This window comes from Sceloporus occidentalis, unplaced genomic scaffold, assembly GCF_023333645.1.
Source record: "Sceloporus occidentalis isolate IW3139 unplaced genomic scaffold, rSceOcc1.0.p SCAF_3, whole genome shotgun sequence".
Lineage (NCBI taxonomy): Eukaryota > Metazoa > Chordata > Lepidosauria > Squamata > Phrynosomatidae > Sceloporus > Sceloporus occidentalis.
Window position 1 is genome coordinate 134,085,829 of NW_028316983.1, and position 26,167 is coordinate 134,111,995.

General features: G+C 41.7%; 1 protein-coding gene across 4 annotated transcripts in view; it reads left to right on the forward strand.

The window, feature by feature from the left end:
• The window catches only part of SEMA5A (semaphorin 5A), a 166,618-nt gene that overhangs the window by 89,418 nt on the left and 51,033 nt on the right, over positions 1-26,167 (forward strand). For 3 of the 4 annotated variants that reach the window (XM_089516372.1, XM_089516373.1, XM_089516374.1), the window contains exons 6-10: positions 1,167-1,265; positions 3,949-4,162; positions 5,682-5,967; positions 12,762-12,897; positions 14,296-14,500. In XM_089516372.1, the coding sequence (XP_089372498.1) occupies positions 1,167-1,265; positions 3,949-4,162; positions 5,682-5,967; positions 12,762-12,897; positions 14,296-14,500 (940 nt within the window). The remainder of the gene's footprint in view (positions 1-1,166; positions 1,266-3,948; positions 4,163-5,681; positions 5,968-12,761; positions 12,898-14,295; positions 14,501-26,167) is intronic. The other variant, XM_089516375.1, reaches the window with a different exon arrangement.

Consider the following 26,167-nt stretch of genomic DNA (forward strand, 5'->3'; position numbering starts at 1 on the left):
TGGCTCCCGCACGGAGCAAAAAAGGAGCTCCAAAATGGAGCTCCTTCTTGCAGCGCCTCTATGATGTCGCGAGGCGCCGCTGGCGCATTCGCGACGTCATAGGCACCGCGACACATTCGGACGCTATGCGTCCGATACGTAAAGATGGCGCCGGCTGTGTGGAACGGCCAGCGCCATATTGTACGGACAGAGTCCATATTAGACCCAGGGGCGTCTAGAAGAGACGCCCCCTTTTTAAAATGGGACGTCCTGCGGACTTCCCAAGTGCTGGTGTGTAACCGGCCAATGTTTTAAATAATTCTCATGACTTCAGTGGGTCTCCGCTTGTTGGGACTACAAGTAAAAATACAGGTCATATGCCTCGAGCAAGTGTTTCATCTGGTGCATGGATATCTAGGCGGTCCAGAGGTAGAATAAGCCCCACAACCTTGCCATGCATATGTGTTTCAAGCTCCATCTGAATAACACTGGTATGCTGATCTCATAACCCAAACAGAAAAAGCTATACTGTTATGTAAGCTGGCTATCATTTACCATCCCAGAAGCAAGCTTTTGAGTCACACAGAACCGTTTTCTGATCTTAGAGCAAATGAAAAGAAAAATCCATGACCAGGATGAATTTAGGGAGAAAACTTCAGAAGTTAATTAATGAAGAATATCAATAATAATACAAGCTGACCTGTTTTCCTTACTGCTCCTGGTCTCGGTGTTTCTACAGAAAAAAGCAATAAAAGCAGTAAGCATATTTCTGAAACTATAGCTCCAGTCATCAGGCATTCTTGGTTCCTCAGATGAAAGAAACTCAATGATAGGCTAGGAGGAAAAACAACAACCTAGGAGAAGTTGTTTGTTTGTTTGTTTGCTTGCTTTGCACACGGACCATGCTAGCATTAACTATATAATCACTTTTGGCAGTTAGTAGCTGCATTAGTACACAGATAACATGATACAAGAAGAGCTGCCAAATGATTGATTGTTTTCCTTGATGTCGTTGGGAATTGAATGCAATTATAATATGATTGCTTATCCCATCAGAGATGGCTTTTTGAAATTTGTCATGTTCAGACATACACTGTAGGATTGCACGGAACAGTAGCTCAGATTTTAGTGGACTCTGCCAATGAAACAATGCTAATCCTGATCTCCCCACTTCTTTTCTGTTGCAGGAAGAATGCCAGAATTACATTCGTGTTCTCCTTATTGGTGGGGACAGACTCTTTACATGTGGAACTAATGCTTTTACACCCGTTTGCACGAATCGGACAGTAAGAATAAAAGCAAATTCACATTATAATCGGTTTTAATACATATTCTTTCTTGGCATGGAATCCTAGATACTGTCTTTTGTAGGCTAAAGTGGTACCAGGGTGATACAGAGAAGTACCATTTCTGTGATTCTGTACTAACTGTGGAACTCCCTCCCAGCTTGCAAATTAGACCTAAACACTAAAGGCACCAGATTTCTTGGCCTGTTAGTGGATCTTGAAGAGCTCCCACCCTAGATATTTTTTAAAATGTGCCCTAACGCCTCTTAGAAGGCTGGGATAAATTCACCACAGTTTCACCCCTAATTGGCTGTTTTAGGCTAAGGAGAAGCCCTGGGCCTAAAGTGAACTATAAGTCAATTTGTTGAATTCTGAATCGTTATTTATATCAATGGTGCTTCTGTAGCAAGGACTCACACATTCTTCAGACTCTAGAATAGATCCTTTAACCCCACTTGGTTAAGATAGCCAGAATTAATTTAGGCCCGTTACAGACGGGCAAAATGTGGTGTGGCAGCAGTGGTACTACAGTTAGGGAGCGCGCACCATGCAGACATTCCCTAATCCTAGTACGTACTGGCGGCATCTAAATGGTGGCACCCTGTCTACATGCGTGCCACCATTATGTCCACATGTCACGTCACGCTTGTGTCATAATCAGTGCGCCATTTGCACACTTGGGCATCGCAAGCGTGAACCAAAAAGAACCCGCTTTTTGCAGGTTTTTTTTCTGCCAGCAGGAAGCCTCGCCGTTTGGCAGCTGAGGCTTCCCTCCAGTGGAAATCCAGGCGCTGGCAGGCCACCCTTTTTGGGCGGTCTGTTCCGTGCCTTAGTTTCCCTTGTTCTAGATATAACTTAAGTCTAGACCAATTCTAACCCATCTAGAATCTAGGAAGAAAAATAGTTAACAATTTTTGATTCTGAATACCCTTCTGATGACAAATTATCCCCCATCAAAATAGTAAATGTTTATAAGCATAATGCTTATATTTCAACAATAATAAGCACACATGGTCTATAGATCAAACAGAATTTGGTATTCTGAACTGTGATTGCAACTGATAAACCAAAAAATTGTGGTAACAGTCATATACCCTCAATATTTAAGCATGGTGTGTGTGGGTATGTTTCCTTACATGCATATGTGTGTACATATCCACTATATATAAAATCTGTGTTTTACTTTGAAGACAGTGAAAGAAATCCAGAAAGATGAAACTAATTTTCCATTGTAGTAAATGTTCATATAACTCTGCAGAGTTAATTCTAAACAGATTCTAATTCTAAATCTACTGAAATACTTTGGTTTTACAATGTGTGCATTTGCACTTTCAGCTCTATCTTATGGTCAACCTATGGCAACCCCATGAATTTCATAGGGTTTTCTTACTCAAGGATGGTTTTCCTTCCTCTGAAATTTAGCCTGATATTCATTGGCAGTCTCCCATCCAACTACTAAATAGGGTTGACCTTGCTTCACTTCCAAGATCAGATCTAAATTCCCTAAAGGCACCAGCTCCTGTCTGATCTTTCAAACTAAGCAGTGTCAGCTCTGATTAGTACATTGATGGGAGAATGTACATAGATGGTTTGTACATGGCTGGCCAATGAACACCAGGTGCTATAAAGACTAATTTCAGAGGAAGGAACTGGCAAAACCACCTGAGTACTCCTTGCCTATGAAATTCATGGGGTCACCATAAATCAACAGGCAACATGAGGGGACATGCACAAACATTTATAACAACAACAACAACAACAACAGCAACAACAACATATTCATTTATATTTCCCGCCTCTCCCTACGGCTCAAGGCGGGATTACATCATAGTAAAAACAATACCAATTATTATTACATTTATTCAATAAAATCACAACAATTATTACATAATTACTAAAATACTGGCTTGTCATCTGTTTACCATTCTGTTTTCATCAGGAGTGGGGGATCATTCTGAGATTACTCATAAGAGATCAGGTGGATAGGCCCACTGGAAGAGATCCGTCTTGAGTGCTTTCTTAAAAGCATCTAAGGTGGTGATAAGACACCACTTCCGGCAGGTTGTTCCATAAATTAGGGGCCGGGGCAGTGAATGTCTTATGGGAAGTTGTTGCTAGCCTTGTTTATAACTTTAAGTCTGGTGGGATAATTAAGGTGAAGAATGTGCAGTGAGGTTAGAATTAATGTCTGTGGTTTTCCACAAATTTGTTTTGATTACAAAGTGTGCAAGTGCCTCCAGCCCCCCTTTTTTCCTTATATATACCATAGAGCTAATTTCTGTTTAGACATTCAGCAGTCAGCTTTATTTAAGTAAACATTTAAGAATGGGGAATGTGCTGCTCCCATCACTCAGTTCAAAGTGGAGTTGCTCCCATTCAGGACTTAAAATTGCATGGAGAACTTCCCTTCTTCAGACAGTTTACTCTTCACATGGTAATGGAGGGCATTGAGCTGACATATTCCTTTCCTCATTTTTAAAAAAACCCTAAAAGTAGATTGCTGAATGCCAGAATAGAACTAGCTAGTATCACTGCTGTATCTGAGAGGAGTGTGAGATTCAAGTTCTCCTTTGCACATGACATTCCACATGACATTCCACATGACCATTGATCTATGGTTCATGTTATGTAATTCCATAAGTAACTGATCATGTCTTTCACATCACCACTCCTTCTGGTGTAGCTAAATAACCTGGAAGAGATACATGATCAGATCAGTGGAATGGCACGTTGTCCGTACAGCCCCCAACACAACTCCACAGCTCTCCTAGCAAGTACTGGTGAGTTATATGCAGCAACCGTCATGGACTTTCCAGGAAGAGATCCTGCAATTTACCGTAGCTTGGGGATTCTTCCTCCTCTCCGGACAGCACAGTACAACTCCAAGTGGCTGAATGGTGAGTATAAGGAAAACCCATCATTTCCATGATTAAATAATATTTTGAAGGAGCTGAGTTGCTTTATTGTGAAGAAAAAAATATCTTTGTTCATAATCCATGATGCTTTTGAAAGCTTCAATCCTGGTTCCTGCAGATTTGAGGGGGTAGGCAGTCTTCCTCCATCTCAGTGCTCAAGGCTTAAAATTGGTAATTCTAGAGGGAGAAAAAAGAGAAAAGAATAGAGAACTCGGCCTCAAAAAAAATGTCTGGGAATAAGATACTGCTGTTCCCATTGACTGTTTATTGATGTGATGTTGTTGACCTTTTGGTCAGTTTTTAACTTGTATGGGTTTTTTTAAATTCTGTATTGGATTTAATACTCTTAACGAGGGGAGGGTACCAGGGATTTTATATGTTCTGTATTTTAACATTGTTAGCCGCCCCGACTGTTCTCAGAGGGGCAGGATACAAATAAATTTTATTATTATTATTATTATTATTATTATTATTATTATTATTGGCATAAAGGAAGTAAGGGTGAAAGTATAAGTGTTAAGAGTAAGAGGCACAATTAAAGCCATAGTTTAATGGCAAGGGTTTGTGCTTTGCCTCCCAGGCTCAATCCATGGCATTTTTAGAAAAAATATACTTGATATCTAGATTCTTGCCAGTCTATGGAAAATTGCTGTAGCACATACCTCCTTGCATTGTTATATGTGTCATTTCATTACCAAGATCATCAGCATCATATTAATGTCTATAGCACTTTACAGAATGACATGGCCAAAAAAACGTAAGGAAGGAAAAGATGAGCTCTTGCTTCTAAGGAATTGCCAATGTGGTGAGAGTGAGAGAAAGAGGGGGGGGGGGGTCAAGGGACAAACATATATGAAATAAGGTTGCACATGGCTAAGTTTGTTACAGGTGGGAAAGAGGACATAGGAGTCAAGCAAACTGGCAGCTTGGGTTGGTGCAGGACTGCAGCGACCAGACAGACCACAGGCAAGGAGCATTTTTTTTGTGCTCCTTGTATTGGTGGCCCCGGACCATTTTAAGCAGCTGCAGCACGGCTTTGGCCCAATGTGGAGACACATGTCATCTGTATGTTACACCCCTGGATCAGCCTGAAGCTGGTGCTTTTGGCTCGCGTGTTTCAGACCTAAGGTATTTTTCAAAATGCCTTGTAGAAAAGGGGAGTTTGGGAGACAAATCTGATAAAAAAAGGATAACCTCTGTTCTGAACTGACCATTTCCATCATAAAGAGAAATAAGAATAGGTAGACCAGACATCAGCAGGAGAGGGTGAGATTGGAAGAGCAAAATTCACCTCCTATATCTGTATATCTATGTTTGAAAAAGTTTCTCAAATTTTGAATATACTAAATATTGTCAAACGTAGCATTAGGTGCCTGGTTTTTAAATGACTACTGTAATTCAGATGTAAGGTTTTCTCCCTTGCAAGGAAAATCTACACTAAAATGAAGAAGTTAATTTTCCTATAATCCCCACCCAACCCTACTCCTATAATGTATTTCAGAACCAAATTTTGTGTCTTCCTATGACATTGGAAACTTCGTCTATTTCTTCTTCCGAGAGAATGCTGTGGAACATGACTGTGGAAAAATAGTATTTTCTCGGGCGGCTCGAGTTTGTAAAAATGACATTGGAGGCAGGTTTTTGCTGGAGGATACCTGGACCACCTTTATGAAAGCTCGTCTGAACTGCTCTCTTCCTGGAGAAATTCCATTTTACTACAATGAATTACAGAGTACGTTCTTCCTGCCAGAACTGGACTTAATCTACGGGATCTTTACCACTAATGTGTATGTAGCCTATGCAGTATTTTTATTTCTAGATTGTTCAAAATAAATGTGAGGAACAGGTCTGGTGCTTGTCCGTAGCTCAGAGGAAGCATGTACTACAGAAGAGTGGGCTATCCTAAAAATAGGATTGATACTAAAAACTATACCCAAGTGAATTATGCAGGAAGTGTTGAAATATACTTATTTATTGCTTTTAGAAGGGCAATAAAGTGTAGGAATTTAAACTTCCTAAACCAGAAGGCTTTCCTTGGCACAGCCTCTAATTTATCAGTCATTAAAAGAGAATGGAACAATTATTCTTCATTAAAATATTTATCTCCTCTAATTTTCGCTGCATCAAAGTGGCTGACAAGAATTTATTAATAACCATAATAATGCACTTTTAAAAGAAAATAGTCAGCACACTGCAGCACCAGCATTATAAAGTGTTCAAATCTCTGCTCAGCTGTGGAACCTTGGGGCAAGTCTCATTCTCTCAGCCTCAGAAGAAGGCAATAGCAACCCCCCTCTGAACAAATATTCCCCAGAAAACCTTGTGATAAGGTCTAGGGTCGCCATAAGTCAGAAACAACTTGAAGGCACACAACCACAACAGCAACAATGTAGATGGTAGTTTTTGGATGTGGTCTCTTGATGGGATTGGCGCTTTATAGACTGCCCAAAAGGGCGGCCTGCCGTCGCCCGTGTTTGCTGTGCAAAGGAGCCGCAGCGGACAAACTACGCGGCTCCTCCACGCAGCAAAAAGAAGCCACAAAAAGCGGCTTCTTCTTGCGGTGCCATTATGATGCCGCAAAGCATCATTGGCACACTTGCAGCACCGAGATAAAGGCACTGAGATGTGCAGACGCTAAGCGTCTGCTAATAATAATTAATAATTTGTTTTATTTATATACTGCTATTCCAAAGATCATAGCGGTGAACAGCAAGTAAGCTAATTAGCAAGTAAGCTAATTTGCCCCCAACAGTCTGGGTACTCATTTTAGCGACCTCGGAAGGATGCAAGCCTGAGTTGAGCTTGGGCCCTTTTGCTGGTCTTGAACTCGCAACCTTGTGGTTTTGAGTGAATGGCTGCAGTACAGGCATTTAACCACTGCGCCACCAGGGCTCCTTCTTTTGCTACGTCAAAATGGTGGCGCCCATGTAGAATGGGCACCGCCATTTTGTATGTGTTCAGCGCGTACTAGGTTAGGGGCGTCCGGAAAGGACGCCCATTCTTAACCCATGCTGAGCACATACTTTTGGGTGGTGTAACCCGCCATAGTTATCTCTGGTAGCACAGATTGGGATAGGAACACTTGTTAGCAGAATACATGTGAGATAAACGGTACAAAGAATTTACCCTCTGAAATTAGTTGAAGTAAGCCTCAAAATGATTGTAGATTTATTTTTAATTTTACAGAAAAATATGGAGTCTGATGCCCAGCACATGCTTTAACATGTACTCTCAGAATCATCTGCCTTTCTAAAGACTGTTCAAACAGCAGTACAGCTTGGGGTAATACAGCTCTGTGCTATGTGGGCCAGTGGATAGAACCTTCACCTAATATTGTTTTTAGGGGGCAAAGTCTAGCATTTATCTTTTTCTCTACTTAAAAGAAAGACCATTCCAATATTTTATTCTATGGATAAAGAAGTTAAAATACTCTGTGTAGCCTCCTTCTCTCTGCACAGCATTATCTTTTATCTTGCTTCAGTGAAACTTTCTTTAATCAATATCCTTAAAACTCCCAATTCAGTCTGCTGTTCTGCTGAGTTTGTTGTACTTATGCTTTTATGACAGTACCAGCTTGCCATTCAGTCCTGTTTTGTAGCCACTTGACGCAGAGCTCTTTTGCATAACTCAATACTGAATCCACTTACCGCTGTACTTTATGTTGTATCTTCCCTGGAGGTTACAGCCTTTGAATAACCAGTCTACCCAAATGCATTGATGATCTTAAACAAATGTTTGTTTTGTTTAAGAAACAAGCATGCTTGTCATTCAAGAACCATTGGGATAGTGCTGTGTAGTGGCAGTCTGGAGTTTGTAGGCTTGCATTCAAGTAAGCTAAACCTAAACAATGTGTGAATAGCTTCTGTGACAGGCTTAGTTCTCACTATTTGTATAAGTGGTACAGAGAAAATCTCTGGTGCTAAAGGAGTGTTCAGTCCGCTTTAGATTCAGAAGTGTTTCTTAAGGTGTGTACAGATGGCATAAAAGGTCTGCGCCAGGACCACACCACCACCATTTGCCCTGGGACCGTGACAGCCATATGTGCACTGCCTCGATCTGGGCTGCTGCCATGGTCCTAAACTGGGAGCCAAAAAGGAGCCATATTTCACAAGTTCAATCACTTGAGCTGTACTGATGCTTTAATGAGTAATGGAAAAGCCAACAAAGTAGGCACTACTGTCTGCCCTTCCTTTACGCGGGGGATCCGTTCCAGACTCCCCACATAAAAGGAATTCTGCCTATGCTTGAGTCCCATTTAAATGAATAGGGCCTGTGCACGTGGCGGCGTAGCAGAATGGTGGAGCATGCACTCCATAGGTGCGCACCCCATTATTCCCTATGGGACATGCCACCCCTTCTCCCAGCGCAGCTTTCAGCGTATACCAAAAGCCGTGTAAAGCGCGCCTACTGGGTGACCTTTCACAGAAGACCTCATATGCTTCTTCTGCTCTACCCCGAAGCTTACTGAGTGCCTTCTGACCTGGGAGTCTTATCTTCTGTCACTATCTCTTGTTTAATATTAATAAAAGGCATTCAAATGGATTTACTGTGCCTCCTTTTGCACATAGTGTTAGCTATGGTACCTCTGCTGTTGCCTCTGAGAGATCTTCTACTAGTGTCTTCTCCCCTGCACTACTGTTGCTGCCCAGTAGCTGTTTGACACTTTTAATTTGGTTCCTCAACAAAAGCCTCTCTGACATTGGAGCCCCTACAAGCAGCACTGCTGCCATCAGCATAGCCTCTTGCTTCACAGGAACACACAATCCCATCACCACAGAAAAGTAGTGCCATCATGGGTAAATTAGGGTAGTTATGTTTTTTTTTTTAAAGGAGTGATGAAGTGAGGATTAGGGTTAAAAGAGTCAAGTCAGTCAGGTTTAGGAATTAATCAGTAGTGCTTAAGTGGATTATATGAGACAGTGTAAACTGGTGTCCTAAATTTATTAAATAATCTATTTTGTCACGGTCAGCTTCTGTCAATAAAGTATTGCTTATACACATTTGGCCTCAAGGAAAGTTATACACTTGTCCCTCCATATTTGCTAGGATTAGAAGCACAAGACCACCGCGAATATGGAAAAAACGCAAATAACAAAAACACCATGTTTTTACCTGAGAGGACACCTCTCTAGGAATCTCTAGGTCTTCCAATATGACTCTGTGGTCAATGTCCAACAGACACTGACCATAGAACTGCACTGGAGGAGCTACAAATGGCAAGTAGAGTATTCTCTCTAGGAATCTCTAGGTCTTTCAGTGCATCTTTTAGTTAAATTTCACCATAGAATTGCACTGGAGGACTTAGATATACCTAGAGAGACCATATTAATCAAATCCATGAATAATCAAATCCGCAAATATCAAAGCTGTAAATATGGAGGGATGACTGTATATCATAACAGTGGATTTCGGCATAGGGTCTGTGATGACAAAAGTAAGTAAAGAAGAGTGGGGTCCAGTGGGGATAAAAGTTGCATAATATTTCACATGGGTACCTTGGAGGCATCTAGGAGATCCTCAATTTGTGGTCACAGCAGTAGGACAGGAGGAGGTCTCTACGTTGCTGGCAGAGGTTTGGACAAGGGAAAGTCTTTGGTCTTGGTGGTAACAATGAGATTTATGGAAGTATTCACATTTGGTGGCAGTGGCAGTTTAGGTACAGCTTCACACATGGTGGAAAAATGGTGGAGTAAGTGATAAACCCCTATAGTGGGCATTAATCCTTTCCCTGCTCCAAATTTCCTTCTTAGCATTTTGCCACTTCTCCGTGCATGGGCCAAAATGTGTGTTTGCAATGAATGTGACCAGAGCTGGAAGAGAGCTCAAGGAGCCAGGTTGAAAGGAGCAGTAGCTGGAGAAAGACGGAAGAATGTAAGCAAGCAGCAGCCCATTTTCTCTCCATTTGCTGTGTACAGTGTTACAAGGCCAGAATATAATATGATCAGTACTTATGAAGGGGTAGTGATGTGAACTGTACTGTACTGACTTAGATTGCCAATGAGGAAATCTTCAAATCCTGCCTGAGCTGCAAACCCCTCAGATAAACATAAGGGCTGTACATATGGCTCCTAAGGGGCGGTGGGATGCCGCCCTTTTCCTTGCTGGATTGGGGCTGCGGCAACCACATGCTGCCACTCTGATCTGACCTTTCTGTGGTGCAAAAGCAAGCTGCAAAAAGCAGCTCCTTTTTGCACTGTGGAAAGGGTGACTTAGCCATCGCTGTGGCAGCTTTTCTCCACTTCTTCGGTGCAGTGTGTATAAACACTGTGCTGAAGATGCGGTGTGATGCCGCCTGCCATATGGTTGCTTGGGCAGCATCATGCTGGTGTGAGGACAGAGTTGGGGTGGCCGGTGTGCAGTTGTCACACCCCCACTCTGTCCCCATGCTGGCTCTTTAAGCTGGTCTGTTGCAGCCAGTTATTACTATCACAGCCTCTTTCGCAATGAGAAAATAATAGCGACTTTTCCTAAAAGTGTTGCTGTAACCATTACAACAAGTAGTTTGACTACAGAGTACTATATAAGCTTTTCTGTATTAGCTCAGGGATCCTGGGAGTGTTGATTTAATTCTGAAATGTTTTGAAGAGCTACAGCTTAATACGGGAATGGGCATAATGCAGTGTTTGGAAGTAACCAGTTAAAAATAACTAGTTGCTTGTAATGAATTCATTCCCCACACCTTTTATGAAAGGTCAGCCATCTAATCTTACAACTGTAGCATAATAAAGGATAACACTACCTATTTTGTGATGTAAATGTAAATTTTAGCTACTTTTATATTTAAAGTGATGTGACCTGAATGAATGATGGAGGACAAATATCACACAGCTGATATGCTCCTGTACTGTACTAGCTTCAGGCTGCTGTCTTGCTCTCCATTATGGGTACTGAGTTGATGAATAGATGGATAGCAGGAAAGTGTATTTTGTACCATAGACTAGCAGCTTTTGGAATTCAGATTGCTTTTCTGAAAAGGTAACAATGTTAGTTATTTCTGGGGGGGGGGGGGGGGGGGCAGAGAAAATAAACAATTAAAAGTAACAGCAATACCTTCTTGTGAAACTGGAATTATAATAGTGACAGTGTTTTTTAATCATAAGCTCTGCTTAGTGCAGATCCTTTATCAGAGACTTCAGGCACTCCGGAGAGAGTGGATGGCAGTTGTCCACTCTTTCTGGCATGTCTAAGGATTCCTTCACTCTGTTAGCAGAATGTAGTAGGGCAGGCATGGGTAACTAGTGGAGGCAGGAGCCAATTTCAATTGCATTTTTGGCCAAGTGATTGGAAGCCACAATTAGTTTGAACTCCTGGGCATTTGAGGCTTATTTTCAACAGATCTTTTTGGCATTTAATATGAGTTTTGGAGACCATGGGGTCTTGGGGGATGCTTTAATAATGCTTTTCCAGACAATATTTTGGCCAATTGTAGGGCATTTTTTCACTCATTTTTTTAGAGGCATGGGGGGGGGGTCCTTTGGGGATTTTCAAGGAACTTTAGAGCCACCAAAAAGCCTACATGCAGATGGCAGGCAATACTTGCCTCCTTCTAGACATCCAAAGACATGTTTGTTTTCTTATTTCATCGGCTATAGAAATAAAAGTTGTCATGAGAGTAACAGAGAATGTCCCACACTACTTTGGGTCCCTTGTTTTCCAGTTACAAACAAGACAGAACCACCACCTCTAGCTGCCTTACATAATGAAATAAAGGGCAACAATTAATGAGACTAACCTTTAGTTGTTTTGTGGGAAAGTAATTTCAGGGGCCTTTGTTTCACTAGTCTTAATAAGTAACATTGTTATCACTTGTTACTCAGAAAAATGATGTTATTTTTTAACATATAAACTATAATTTCTGTGTTTTCCGGATGTTGTAGTTTTGTCGATGGATCTGGAAAAGATTATTACACATGAGAAGTACATCATTATATATGGGGATCAGTTTTAGTCACTCTGGCCCGATACAGACGGGCCCTTTGCAGCACGCCCATGATGTGCTAGGCTTGCTTGTGGACAGTGCGTGCACACGCCTCGCAACCCTAGCACGTCATGGGCGCACTGCAGCTGCGCGGCACCATCCAGATGGTGTGCACAACTATGATGTGCTAGCAGTGCAGCATCCAAACAGGGCTGCGCTGCTGGCACGTCATCATGTCGTCACTGGCGCTTTGGCATGGCGTAAGTGCTCTGCAAAAAAGGAACTGCTTCCACGCAGTCCTTTCTTGCTGCGCAGCAGCGCCATGCAATTTGGTTGCTATGGCGCTGCTGCGGAGCGAGGAGAGGCGCCTCCCCAGAGCCTCTTTTTGGCGCCTCTGTAGTGAGATGTAAAGCATGGTTTTCAAACTTTGGGCCTACAAGTGTTTTGGACTTTTGTTCCCAGAACCTTTTGGTCTTGGACCAAGCAGACAGAATTCTGGAAGCTGAACTCCAAAACCATTGGAGGCTTAAAGCTTAGGAACCACTGGTGTAAAGAATGATAAGTACAAGGGAGAAAAATTGCATTTTGTAAACTGTCTGCTTTAAAGAATATATTTACTTCATCTTCTGTTTGTTTATGTGTTTGTGTTTGTGTTTTTTTAAGGAACAGCATAGCAGTTTCAGCTGTTTGTGTATTCAACATGACTGCAATAGCACAAGTCTTCAGCGGACCATTCAAGTACCAGGAGAACTCTCGCTCTGCCTGGCTGCCTTATCCCAACCCAAACCCTAATTTTCAGGTACCTAAAATGATCTTAAAACTGGTGATGACATGATGTGTAGAGTATGATGATTGTCTCCTTTCCTATGCCATCCTACTTCCACCTGATGTAGGTAAGATCCAGAATGCCCAGCTTCAGAGGAACCTGTAAATTGCTGTGTAAATGTGGGTCTAGAGTTATGAGTTGTATGTAGCAGTTGACCTTTGCTTTGAGTAATTTTGGCCATATCTTGCCTTGGGCATTGGAGAGTATGACTTAAGGAGGCAAAACTGGAGCATCCAAAATGGTTGCTTCAACAATTTTAGGTGACATTCTTTTAGAGTAAGTATAACCATTGGCCAGAATCCACTGTTTCCATCAGTGAAATCATGAGAGGGTTAAGAAAGAGATGGCAGCTTAAAGTGTACATATATATATATGCGTATTTGCTCATAGCTGAAACATAATTTTACACCCATCTGAATGTAAATGGAACCAGGGGCCAAAACAGATGGGCCTAAAGTGCTGCCTTTGGGCCAATGCAGGGGTGTGGTGTTCAGATAATGCACACCCCTGGATTGATCCAAAGCTGTGCTGTGGCCACCTAAAGTGACCCAAACCCGGCTACAAAAGGAGCACAAAAAGTGTTCTTTGCTGGCAGTTCTTTGTGGACTGTGGCAGTGACAGTGGCAGGCCACGGGACACCATGGTCCAACGCCACTCAGGGCATGCTTGCAGCTGGAGCAGCCAGTAGCCACTCCAAGCCACCAGTCTGCTTGAGACCCAGGTTACCTTTCTCCTGAACAGTCTGCAGAATGAAGCACAACAGTAATTCAAGGCAGCCTGCCTGTTCTCTACACCCTAACAAGTTAGAACTTAGCAAGGAATTTATTGTTATGGTCCAAGCTTTTGTTTGAAGAGGTCTTGTCCAGGCAAGCCACCATGGAAGGGGGAAAGACCCTATAAGAGTATGTGCCTAATCTTGAAAATGCTGGTAGCAGAATCTGATGACATTCTTTAAGATCATTTGTCTTCATTTTTGGGAGATGCATGTATAGAATTGCTTTAAGAGGTCTCTTTTTAGGGTGGATATTTTGCGGCTGAAGGCTGTTGATCTTGTGATTTTGGAAGCTATAGTTGAAAAAGTAATGTTTTCAAGCTCTGACATATAGCTAGCAAAACATCTTTTCTTTCTTTGTTTCATCTTTTCATGCACATACATTGCAATAGCACTTATACTCATTAGACTGACTACCTGCAGAGGAAGTGCAGTTGACTTGCTAATGTGAAATGCTATTTTTCTCTGGAGCTCATCGTACAGCAGGATGATCAGTCATCACTACACGAATTTATGTGAGATCTAGCCTGAGTTTGGGATCTGGGAGTACAATATATGTCTCATATCAATCTTTATAGTGTTACTTCATGCATTTTCAGTGTGGCACCATGGACCAAGGCCTGTATCTGAACCTGACAGAAAGGAATCTCCAAGATGCCCAGAAGTTTATTTTGATGCATGAAGTGATACAGCCTATCACACCAGTTCCATACTTCATGGAGGACAACAGCCGTTTTTCCCATGTGGTAGTGGATGTGGTACAAGGCAAAGACATGCTTTTCCATATCATCTATTTGGCCACAGGTAAATTCTTCTGGAAATTATGTGCCCATTGTGTGTATAAGAGAGAAAGAAGATCCTTTTGTGTTGGTGAATGTGTGGCTCATTATATTTGGCTAAGGGTTCTCTGAAGCTTCCTTACTGTCTAGCCTTGGATAAGCTACTTTGAAGGAGGTATTAAGGAGAGGGAAGAAGGACTCAGGGTTAAAAAGGACAGGGGATGTAAAATATGGGCATATACAGGCAGATATGCAACTTAACTATGGTTCTAGCTCTGTATTAGAGCCACTGGGGAATGTTATTTCCTCTATCACTCACTTAAATGTCTGAATACATCTCAGGGATATTTGATAGGCAAGCATAATAAACAGTTGAAGATATAGCTGAAAGGTATGTGCGGCCTATAGAGAGGGAAGTAGAGAATATATGAATCTTCTGGAACAGACTTCTGTAGCTCTTTCCTAGTGCGTTTTAGTTCTTTAAGGGTTCAAATGATCTCATCTGTAGGAAACTCCCACTGCTTCATTGATGAAGTCTTGCAAACAGTCCAGTGATTGGGACAATTATTTTGTATGGATTTACTGGTGTATCAGTTATATTGATTCTGTTTGAGAACTTCTACAACAAAACAACAACATAAATAAAATAGAAGCAGGTTTTGCATTACATCTTCAATATATTATCAAAGTACTCTTGCAGACTGATGGTTTGGGTGGTGTTGCATTTGAACAGACCTGTGTCAAGGCAGCGTGCCTGTTCTCTACAGCCTGAACATAGAGTCATCCATCCTAACTGAAAACAAAGAAGAGGCCAGAATAAAAGCCTTGGAAAATCAGTCTGATGTTCTGGCATGGTTTTTAATTCAGAAGGCAATTCGACATGCATCTCAAGAAGTTTTTTTGACAGAGTTATAAATAAGGCTGGCATAATCAACTTTATGCAAATCAACTAGACAGTTCTTACTATAACTATTTTGTCTCATGCTTTGAAGAAATTAATACCTTTTGGCTGCTTCCAATGGAAGTTGCCTTTGTGGGATTCAGTGCTCTCTGTTTATAATGTACGTGCTTAGTAGGGCAGCTGCTCATACTGAAGAGTATGGCTGGCATGTGGGAACAGAAGAAATCTTGCAGTCTTTTCATTTAGTGGTCAGGGATTAGAATCATAGAATCATAGAGTTGGAACAGATCTCAAGGGCCACCCAGTCCAACCCCATTCTGCCATGCAGGAGCTCACAATCAAAGCATCCTCAATAGATGGCCATCCAGCTTCTGTTTAAAGATCTCCAAATACAGAGAGACCACCACTCTCTGAGAGAATATGTTCTACTGTCGAATAGCCCTTACTGTCAGGAAGTTCTTCCTAATGTTGAGGTGGAATCTCTTTTCCTGTATCTCGCATCCATTGTTCCGGGTCCTAGTCTCTGGAGCAGCAGAAAACAAGCTTGCTCCCTCCTCAAAATGACATCCCTTCAATTATTTAAACAGGGCTATCATGTCACCTCTTAACCTTCTCTTCTGCAGGCTAAACATCCCCAGCTCCCTATGTCGTTCTTCATAGTGCATGGTTTCCTTACCCTTCATCATTTTATTCACGCTCCTTTGGACACACTCCAGTTTCTCAACATCCTTTTTGAATTCTGGTGCCCAGAACTGGACACAATATTCCAGGTGAAGCTTGGCCAAAGCAGAATAGAGTGGCACTATTACTTCCCTTGATCTAGACTCGTGGTGGCGAACCTATGGCATGAATGCCAGAGATTGCATGCCATTTTTCAGGGCACGTGGCGGGGAAGAGGAGGAACGGGTGTGTGCCTGTTCCTCCTCTTCCTTGCTGTCCCAGGCCTTCAGCAGCTTCTGGAGAGGCTGCTGAAAATCTAGGAGGGTGTAGAGAGAGTTGGAGGAACAGGCGAGCACCTGTTCCTCCTCTTCTAGGCCGTCCTTCATCTGTCTTCAAAGAGGCAGCTGAAGGCCTAGGAGGGTGTGGGGAGAGGAGAAGGAACAGGTGCATGCCTATTCCTCCTCTTTCTAGCCATCCCAGGCCTTCAGCTGTCTTCGGAGAGGCAACTGAAGGCCTGGGGGGCAGGGGAAGAGGAGGAACAGGTGTGCGCCTGTTCCTCTTCTTCCCTGCTCGCCCCCCAGACCTTCAGCTGTCTCTGGAGGCAGCTGAAGTCCCAGAAGGGCAGGGGAAAGAAGTCTCATCCTGCAAGTCCCATCCCTAGGAAGTCCTGCCCTCAGCACTGAGTAACACCCAGTGCCAGAATGCCTTTTAGTTTGGGCACTCAGTCCCTAAAAGGTTCACTATCACCGATCTACACACTATACTTCTATTGATGCAGCCTAGAATCGCATTGGCCCTTTTAGCTGCTGCATCACACTGTTGACTCATTTTCAACTAGTGGTCTACTAGGACTCCTAGATCCCTTTCACACATAGTCTTGTTAAACCAGGTGCCTCCCATCCTATGCATTTCACTTTTCTGTGCTAGGTGCAGTACCTTAGATTTCTCTGTGTTGAAATTCATTCTGTGATAAGCAACCTGTTAACATGTCCATCTCCCGCATTTCGAAAAATTTTACTAACCAATCTTCCAAGGTTGACTTTTCCAACACCGTGCTATTACGATTCTTGCTGCGGTTACTAAATAAAGCAGAATTCTTTCGTATTTTCTCTTGACTTGGAAATTAATCTTATCTAACATGTTTAGCAGATATGCCTCTGGTCTCATTTCAAATTTGATTTTCAACATATGCCCTATTTCTGTATGTATACTCTTCAAATACAATTTTAATTTTGGACATCTCCACCAAACATGGAACCAAGTTCCCACTATTTTGTTACATTTCCAACACAAACCGGGTCCTGTTTTGTAAAATTTTGCTATTTTACTGGGTGTTAGGTGCCATCTGTGTTCCATTTTCCAAAAGTTTTCACGAAGATTTTGTGATTTTGTGAATTTCCTTGTTTTTTCTCTATTTCCAGCAACCCATTTCAATAGTATGTCCAAAATCTGAGGCCCATTTGGTCATCGTATCCGTGATGGGTTCTTTTTCTTGTTCCAAATTCCTGAGAAAACTATGTAATTTTGCAATTTTCCCCCTTTACTTCTGACAAGATCTTTGAAAATTCTAATTCAAATTTATTTCCCTCCCTGGTCCATCTTAAATCTCTCTTTAAGCTGTAGGTAGGAATTCTTTCATTCAAGTTGTTGATAAAGATGTTGAATAATACTAGGCCCAGAACCCTGTGGCACCCCACTGGTCAGTTCTCTCCAAGATGAAGAGGAGCCATTGCTGAGCACCTTTTGGATTTGTCTGGTCAACCAATTACAAATCCATTTAATACTTGCATTGCCTAGCCCACATTTTACTAGCTTGTTTGCAAAAATGTCATGGTGAACCTTGTCAAAGGCTACATGCTTATGCTGTCCACCTTTTCTACTGCATAGTTCAACCTAAAGTGCTGTGGGTAGAATTCTGCTTTTGCAATGGGGTTTTCCCAGTCAGTCATGCATCCCAAAAACCACTGTGGGCTGGAAGACTTCCCAGAATGATGCAGTTCACAGAGTGCTTTGGGGTCCTAATAAGAAATCAGCAATTACCATTCTAGCACTTCTTTTTACGTAAGTGTGCTCTTTGAATTCCAGCTAATATTTCCCCTGTCTCTTTGTGTGGGAAATGGTTAGAGAACCAACACACACACACACACACACACAGAGAGAGAGAGAGAGAGAGAGAGAGAGAGAGAGAGGATTTCCTCTGATTCTTCCATTCAGCTCCCTACTTCACCCACCACCTCTCTTGGTAGCTTTATTGGATTTCTTAAGAAATTCATAGTGAACAGTATGCATTTGAATTTTGTGATATGCATTATAACAAAAGGAATAACAACTTCGTGGCATTATTTGTGACAAGAAAATGTAGATCAAGTCCCCCCCCCCCAATTTTACATGAATATCTCTGCACTGAGAGAGTGCCATAAGAATAATTCTTTTGTTTTTGCTCATTTTATTTTTCATTTTTGAAGTGTCTGATTGAAAACAACAGCATGGTACTTTATTTGATTCATTTGTTTGCTCATTTCCCATTTCAAATCCTGCTTTATGGTTTATGCAGCCCCCTCCCAAGACACCTAATCAGATGATGAAAATATGATGATTTAAAACACACATCCAGTATTTCATAAGACAGCATTCATTATAAAATGATGAGTTCATAACTATAGAGACATCACACTTTGTGTGCATCCATAAACTAGGACACTTAAAAATATAATATTCTATATGGGTTATGGTTTTGTTGTATCGATCCATATTTTACCCTGCCAGGTTCTTTACTTCCTTCAGTATAACATTGCAGAGGATTTATTTTCCTTGCTGCCTTTCAGGAGTAATGAATTCAGTTCTTGAGTCGTTAGATTGCACATATTTTGCACAAAAATATATATAGTATGAGTAAGAAAGAACCTAAGGAAGAACATGTATAAGGAATAGATTATGAAATAGAAAAATGCGAAGAGTCAGAAAGAGCTCGGCTGATCATTGTGTGTTCTTTCAGTTTTGAAAGATTCTGAAATGCAAATAATGGTACAGACCTTTACTTTTGCCCATTTCAGTGTATATCTAGAAGCAGTGTACTGCATAGTGAATATTTAGTTGGAAAAGTATATTTCTAGCAGATGCTTTTTCTGTGGCAAGATTATAATTATATGAAATTCTTTCAGATTGGCTGCTGTTAATTATAGACAGACTCAACCATATTCTGTATTTGTATCACAACAATGAATGTTGTCCAGTCTCTTCCATAGTATATGGAATAGGGCTGTTTGTTTGTTTAGAAATGACACTGTTTTCAGTAACCAATGACTAGAAACACACTGGGATATTGTTTACATTATGGATTATGTGTGGGCCACACACAGGGCTATGTGAAGTACTGGGTGGTGTGTTGGCAACTGAATACACACAAACACACATGCGAATACAAGTATGAAGAGGAAGGGCTATAACCTTACTCCCATTTTAGCAGTCCAGCTTTAATCTCACGATTTTTCTGTTGTTATATTTGACAAAGACTGCTTGGTTTAGAAAAAGGCTTCAAATTCATCCCTGTCCCAGTGGCCTTGCGGGGGATCATGGGAGCCAGTTTTAAACCATCCTCACCCTGCTGATCCCAGTAGGAATCACTGCTTCCCCACTACTAATCATAGCGTTGTTACTTCCATGCCAGGAAGCAGCAGTTCTGGTGGGTTTGTTGAAGAAAACTTTGCCACATGGTATTCTTACAACACTATCACCTTTGGTGGTAGGAAAACAAAGGTGCCAGCTGCTCTGGAACACTGAAGAAAGTGGAAGCTAAAGCCTCTGTCACCTCAAAAATCCCAGTTGGGATCTCAATTCTGGTTCGGATGCTGGTGGCACCGAACCATTTTTCAATCATGTGGGGATTGTGTGGGCCAGTAGCATTCCTAGCGGGGTGCGGGGCGTGCGGACCGCACCAGGTGACACCCTAAGAGGAGATGACACCACTGTCCTTCAGACATCCAAGTAATGAAGGGAAGGGTAGGTCAGTGGGTGAAGAAGGCACTCTCTCTCTCTATGCAATCACTTTAGTGAGCAAGGAGAGATGGAGAGGAGAAAGGAGATGCAAGGAAATTGGACTTCCATTAGACGGGCTTGTAGGACAACCTGGACTGCCTGAAGAAGAAGAGCCCTTGCATGGCCAGGACAAGTAGGCATGTGTGTGTGTGTGTGTGTGGGGGGGTGAGTGACATGGAGAGATGGCACACACCTCAAGGATCAATCCTCTGTTGGAGGGAAGGAATGGGAAGGGGGGCGCAGAGGCCAATGATGCAGAGTAAAAGAAGAAAAAAATTGCAAAGGCACAATGGAGGCGAAACCCAGCCCTTCAAGAGCAGCTGTTGAAGCCCTTCCCTGCCTCTTTTTGGCCACTTTCTTTTCTTCCCAAAAATACAAACTGAGATGAGGGAGTGGGAGAGTGAATGGAGGGTGGACTCTAGCAATAAATAGGGATCAATTACCCCTTCTTTCCTGGTTTGGGGATGGGGGCTGGAGAATAGAGGCTTGTTTTATTTTGTTTGCTTCCCCTGCCCATCCTTATCTCTGCTCTTTGGGACTTTCAAGGGAATTTTGTGAGAAGCAACACATAGTTTTTAAGCCTGTTTTTGCTCCTGCCCACCACTTATCAGCCGTTCTGCCCAAAGGTTTGCAGGTGATTTATGATGGGAGGTGAAGGAGGCAGTGCCAGCAGAGAGCCAACAAGCCTGGGGGTGAGAGAGATGGGGAGATAGAGAGATAGGGAAGGAGGGTTAATTTCATCAGAGCTGCTTGCTTTTATCAGGGTTTTTTAAATATTATAAACTGCTGATTTTTTTAAAGGCTTGAAATGTTTCATTTTAACTCAGTTTATTTTTGATATCCTAAAGAGCTGAGGAAATACAGAATACAGAGACTTTAAGAGCATCACCTTTTAGAGAAAAGTGTAGTTTAGTTTTAAGGAGATCCCCAGAGTCCCCCTCCCTTGCACAAGCACTGGTTCCCTGTTTCCTTTGCTGCCTCTGGAGCAAATCTTCCTCTGGCCCTTCCTTTTGAAGGCTGCATACATGCTGGAAGAGAAGGCCTGGGAAGGGGCAAGGCAGGCACATTGGTCAGTACCAGAGGTTTGTCCTCCCTGCTTGCCATTCTGGAGCAAAGGCAAGGATAGTTTCATTTTCTTTAAAAGTGTCTGAAATTCCTACTGCTTATCTTGGGCTCCTGATTTCAAGTAAATGGCTTCACAGATCCATTGACAGATTCCCCACCCCCCAACCTTGAAGAGTGAGTAACAAAAATACCTGCTTAGAAATCTTAACTTAAAACTTGAAGTCAAGTTTTTTAAAATTTTACTCTTCTAATTTTTTATTTAAAAATATCACATCATACCAAATTTTCACTTCAACCACATGAAACGTGAAACTAAATGTAAATACATTTAGGCTGTGTATATGGTATTGTAATTTAAAGACACAATTTTAATTTTTCTAGTTGCTTATGTCACAACTATAGTTCAGTGATAGATGGGAATTATTAGTACAAAAAATTACTAAGGATTCTGTATGATATGTTATGGGAGGAGGTCAAAGGGGTGTGTGTGACACCATGAGTTACCACACCGGGTGACACCAATCCTAGGGATGCCACTGGTGTGGGCCATACAGGAGCAGCCAAGATCTGCATCTGGCCTGCTTCCCCTGATTTGCATGTGGATTGCTCACCTTGACATTTGTTACTTGAATTCCTTTCAAGAATTCATCCAAATAATTATAAGGTAATCCTAGTCATGCTTGTCATTAACCATAGTAATGAAGATGAATTGATTGACAATAATCTCAACAATGTTACCACAAATTTGTACCATGAATGCTGACACAAAACATATTTCAACTAGAAGACTATGTTAGTAACATGAAACTTCCTAACGTTCCTTGGACTGTCGATAATATAGTGGTAAAAGCAGAAATTGACTTCTGAGACCTCAGCATAGAATTGTTCTGTCAGATGTGACAAACTGATTTTAGGTGAAATGATACTGGCTCCAAGCTGTTATTTCCTATGCAGTCCATTCTCTATGGTCTAAAGTCAATTGCTAGTCCCAACTAGAGTAGTCTCATTGAATTGGTTACTGAATAATAATTCTACATTTATGTGATTCCAATTGATTCAGTAGGGTTGCTTTAGTTGGGACTAGCAGTTGGATTTAGGCCTTTTATGGCACCAATAATGTGGCACACTGTGAAGGGTTACCTCTACCTATTTAAGTTCTTGTACCTATTTAATTTCACATGCAAGTCTGGATAGCTAGGATAGGGTTTTTGTCTGTGTAGCCTTAGGACAGAAGTAGAAATGAGCCTTTGAGCTGAAAATGATGGAAAGACTAATAAACAGTGATTATTCGTGTCTGTCTCATCTTCTGTCTTTCTTCTTTTGCCAGTTCCATCACAAACAGTCAAATTTAGTATAATGTGGGATTTAAAAAATAAAGAAAATGGAGCATCAGTATTTTCTTGCAGAGAGCAAAATGTGTATATTATCTCCACTTTTACTTGCAGATGTATAATAATTACTCTTGAAATTGTTAGTTAGGTAGCATAGGGATATGTTACTGCATTTTAATTAACTGTTAGTGAAATTATACTCTATCTGTGTCTCCTCTGTCTCTTTGTCTCTCTCACACAAATATGTTTGTATGTCTGTGTATCACTGTGAAGCCATACTTTGGCCACTGCTGGGTTTTTATGATAAACTGAAGAAATTGTTCCTGAGATTGGAAAAAGCGTACACTCAGTACACAGTGAAAAAATGGAGTCATACCTACCTGGTTCATCTGTCCTATATGTCTTCTCCTAAATTAGTCCCAGTCTCATATCATCTTGCTTGCTTTACGTATTAGTTATAGTAAAATTATAGTATTATAGTAAAATTGTGATTTTTAACTATTATAAATTGCAGCACTCAGAATAATGCCTTAGGTGCATAGAATATAAATTCCTTCTCCACATGCACACTCCCATACACTAGAAAAAGTGGTCTGTTGACTATGGCTGGGATCCAAAGAATCACACAACTAGTTCTTCACACTCCAGAAGGCTTTGACCATGTGTTTCTCACACAGCAGCCCGCCCTCTCTGACACATAGCAAGTCACATTATTAAGAGCAGTTTGTGATGTGGCATCGCAGGAGGAAGGGAGTGGGTGGCATCGGCTGTTCAAAGGGGGAAAAGTCAGAAGTCTCAGAGGACATGCTCAAGCTGAAGTCACTCAATGAGGGAAATGTGAAAAAAGAGCATTAAAAGCCACTATACATCTGCACCCCAACTCACCATCTTAATATCCATGTTAATAGCAGGGATGGAATATCAAACTGTAATGTGTGTGTGTGTTGGCTTGGTATACCTCAGTAGCAAATTGGATTAGAAAGGGACCTGAGAATTTTTCTCGCTGGTTCCTACTCCTTTGCTTTCCTCCCAATAGAAGGAAACAAGGCAACTGATTCTTGTCTATCCTGTGCCAGTAAGTGCTCTTCTTTTCTCTCAGGCCAGTCTTCCTTCTTTGTTGCCTAACCCTTCTTTCTGCTTACCCATTGATAGAGCTCCGTGAGGAAACATTTTTAAATGACTCAAGGAAGTGGGTGGACCTGGGTCTTGTTTTCGATGCAGCAGTGCTCTTTCTCCCTCCAAGTAAGGATGATGCTTCTGTGGTTGAAAATCTGCTGTCTGTCCCTGCCTCTGTGGCTTGGTCATTTAAACATTACTGCAATCCTGCAGGAGCACACATAGAACAGTAGAGTTCACATGGACTGAGATAATGGGCAAAGGGCATTTTAAAAATACACTGTCTTTGATTGGCAGCACAAGGCTAACAAGCTGCATCGGTCTTACCAAAGCCTGTTATTTGTGGGAAGAAGCCTTCTTTTAGAGGAAGATCTTGATGAGATAGATGTAATTTGAGATCCTCATATTTGATGCTTTTTGCCTTACCCTTGCCTCTTTTAAAGAGGTTCTATGGAGACATCTTCATCTTCTGGGCTGCAGAACAGTAGTGTCAAACCCCCTCATGCCCACCATGGCTTTCTGATCTGGATTACCTTTTTGGAAGACCATCAGAAACAAAGGCATCTGAGATTCTGTCACATGCTGCATGATCTGCAGTTTCTTTCCTCAAAACCTTAATAGCATGTACATTAATGTACATATACAGCTGCTTACTCTAACCCAGGTAGCCCTGTCCCTTTTTCAAATTGGCATGTTGTGAGAGTTGAATTATGCTCACATCATGCTTTCCTCGTGGATTCTTTTCCTTTTTGTCAAGGCTTTATTTCTTTCGATTGAAGCACACATTTTCCTTTAGAGCAATCATTCAATGTAGACATGCAGCTATGTAAAAGGACAAGTCTAAGAGAGACAGTCAGAGGAACGTGAGAAAATAATAGTAATTATCCTATTTGGTGTAGTGTAAGCATTTGGACAGCATGACAAGTGATTGTCATAACACTTGGTTCTGGAATTGTACAGCTGACTGTCTCAGAGCTTCACTGGGTTGGAATTAAAACCTACATTCTAAACGGCACAAAAGAAATGCAAATGAATTATCATTTAGGATAGTGCTCTCTCATATCTCTGAAGAGTTTGTAAATGAATTTAATTATCTGCACAATTTTGACGCCTCGGTGCTTTTAATGGATCACGAGGTTTCATCACTGACAGTAGAGGCAGTGCATCCTTTTCTCCCAGGACCTGAGTGTCATGCTTGTGGCAAGCAAAAGCTGGCAAACTTAGGCCACTACTTCTCCATTTGAAAAATGGAGATGAGAAAGGGGTAGGGAAAGACATGATTATCAATGCACTTAACAGCAGGCAGGTATATAAGTCATCCTTTGACCAGGGGTGTTCCTCAGTAAGCTCTCCCACCTGCAGCTTTCCCCACTGCTGGGGCTCTGAGATGCGTATTTGTTGCACAAGAGGGTGAAACAGCTGGGGGAGATACTGAGGGAAAATGATTGGTGATGAAAGGCTGAAACATCTGTTAATACCCCCTCTCTCCTTCATCACAACTTCATTTGTTAGATATTCCCAGAGAAGAAATTAACTGTAATATTTCATACCACTACTTTCAAAGGGACTATTATTGTCTGAAATAATGTAGATATTGAGTTGAACTGGTTGCCACAGCAGTACAGAGGCAATGCTGTACTCCTGCCACTTTTTCCACAATTGCTATGTCTATGACAGCATAAAAAGACTTGTAAGAAGCAATTGTTAAGACTCACTCTAGGCTACAGTTTATAATGTGTACAAGTAAAGAACCATGAATAATCACAGTAGACAAGGGATCTAGATGAAGAGATGGGAGCATTGGGGTGGATCCTAAGGAAGAAAGGTGTCTCACAGAAAGGGCTGTTCCAAGTATGTCATGAGGAAAAGAGTACATTCTACTCACAATACTTTGAATCCAGCTAGAACTCGCCATTAGTTGTCCTATTATTTCCTCAGAGCTATTTTTTTTTTGTTACACCCCAAGGTGTCCTGTATCCATGGAAAATTTGCAGTGTCCCGAATGTTCAGGCAGTTTCTGAAAAACTTTTACATGTGTATGTTTTCCTCTTCCCACCAAATCACATTTCCTCTCTTTCTGCTGATTTTTATAGTGATTTGGGCAATTAGCTGCTAATCTTGGAAAACTCAGTGCCAGATGCACACTATCATTTGCAAAGTGATGTAATTGCAAAGTGGTGAAACTGGAAAGCTTCTTCACTTTAAGGGGCAACACTGACTGAAGTGGTAAATTTCACATCCATAGTGGAAGAACTGCTGGGACTATGGACATTATCACATTGACAAATAACTTGACTGCTCCCTAACGGGATGCAGCCAGATTGTGGGATGCAGGTGGGTATTATTGCATGTAATTTGCCACTGCTGTCACCGGGAAGCTACATCCTGGGTCCCAGCCATGCTTCAAAGGTTGCTTTTTGAAGCTGGAAGCTTTCCGACTTTGAAAATCATCCTCTGGAGTGCGGCTGGGATCTGGGATGCAGCTGTCTTGTGGCAGCTGCAGCAAATTATGTGTGATAACACCCACTTGCATCCCACAACCCAGTTGCATCCTGTTAGGGAGCAGTTGGGTTATTTGTCCTAT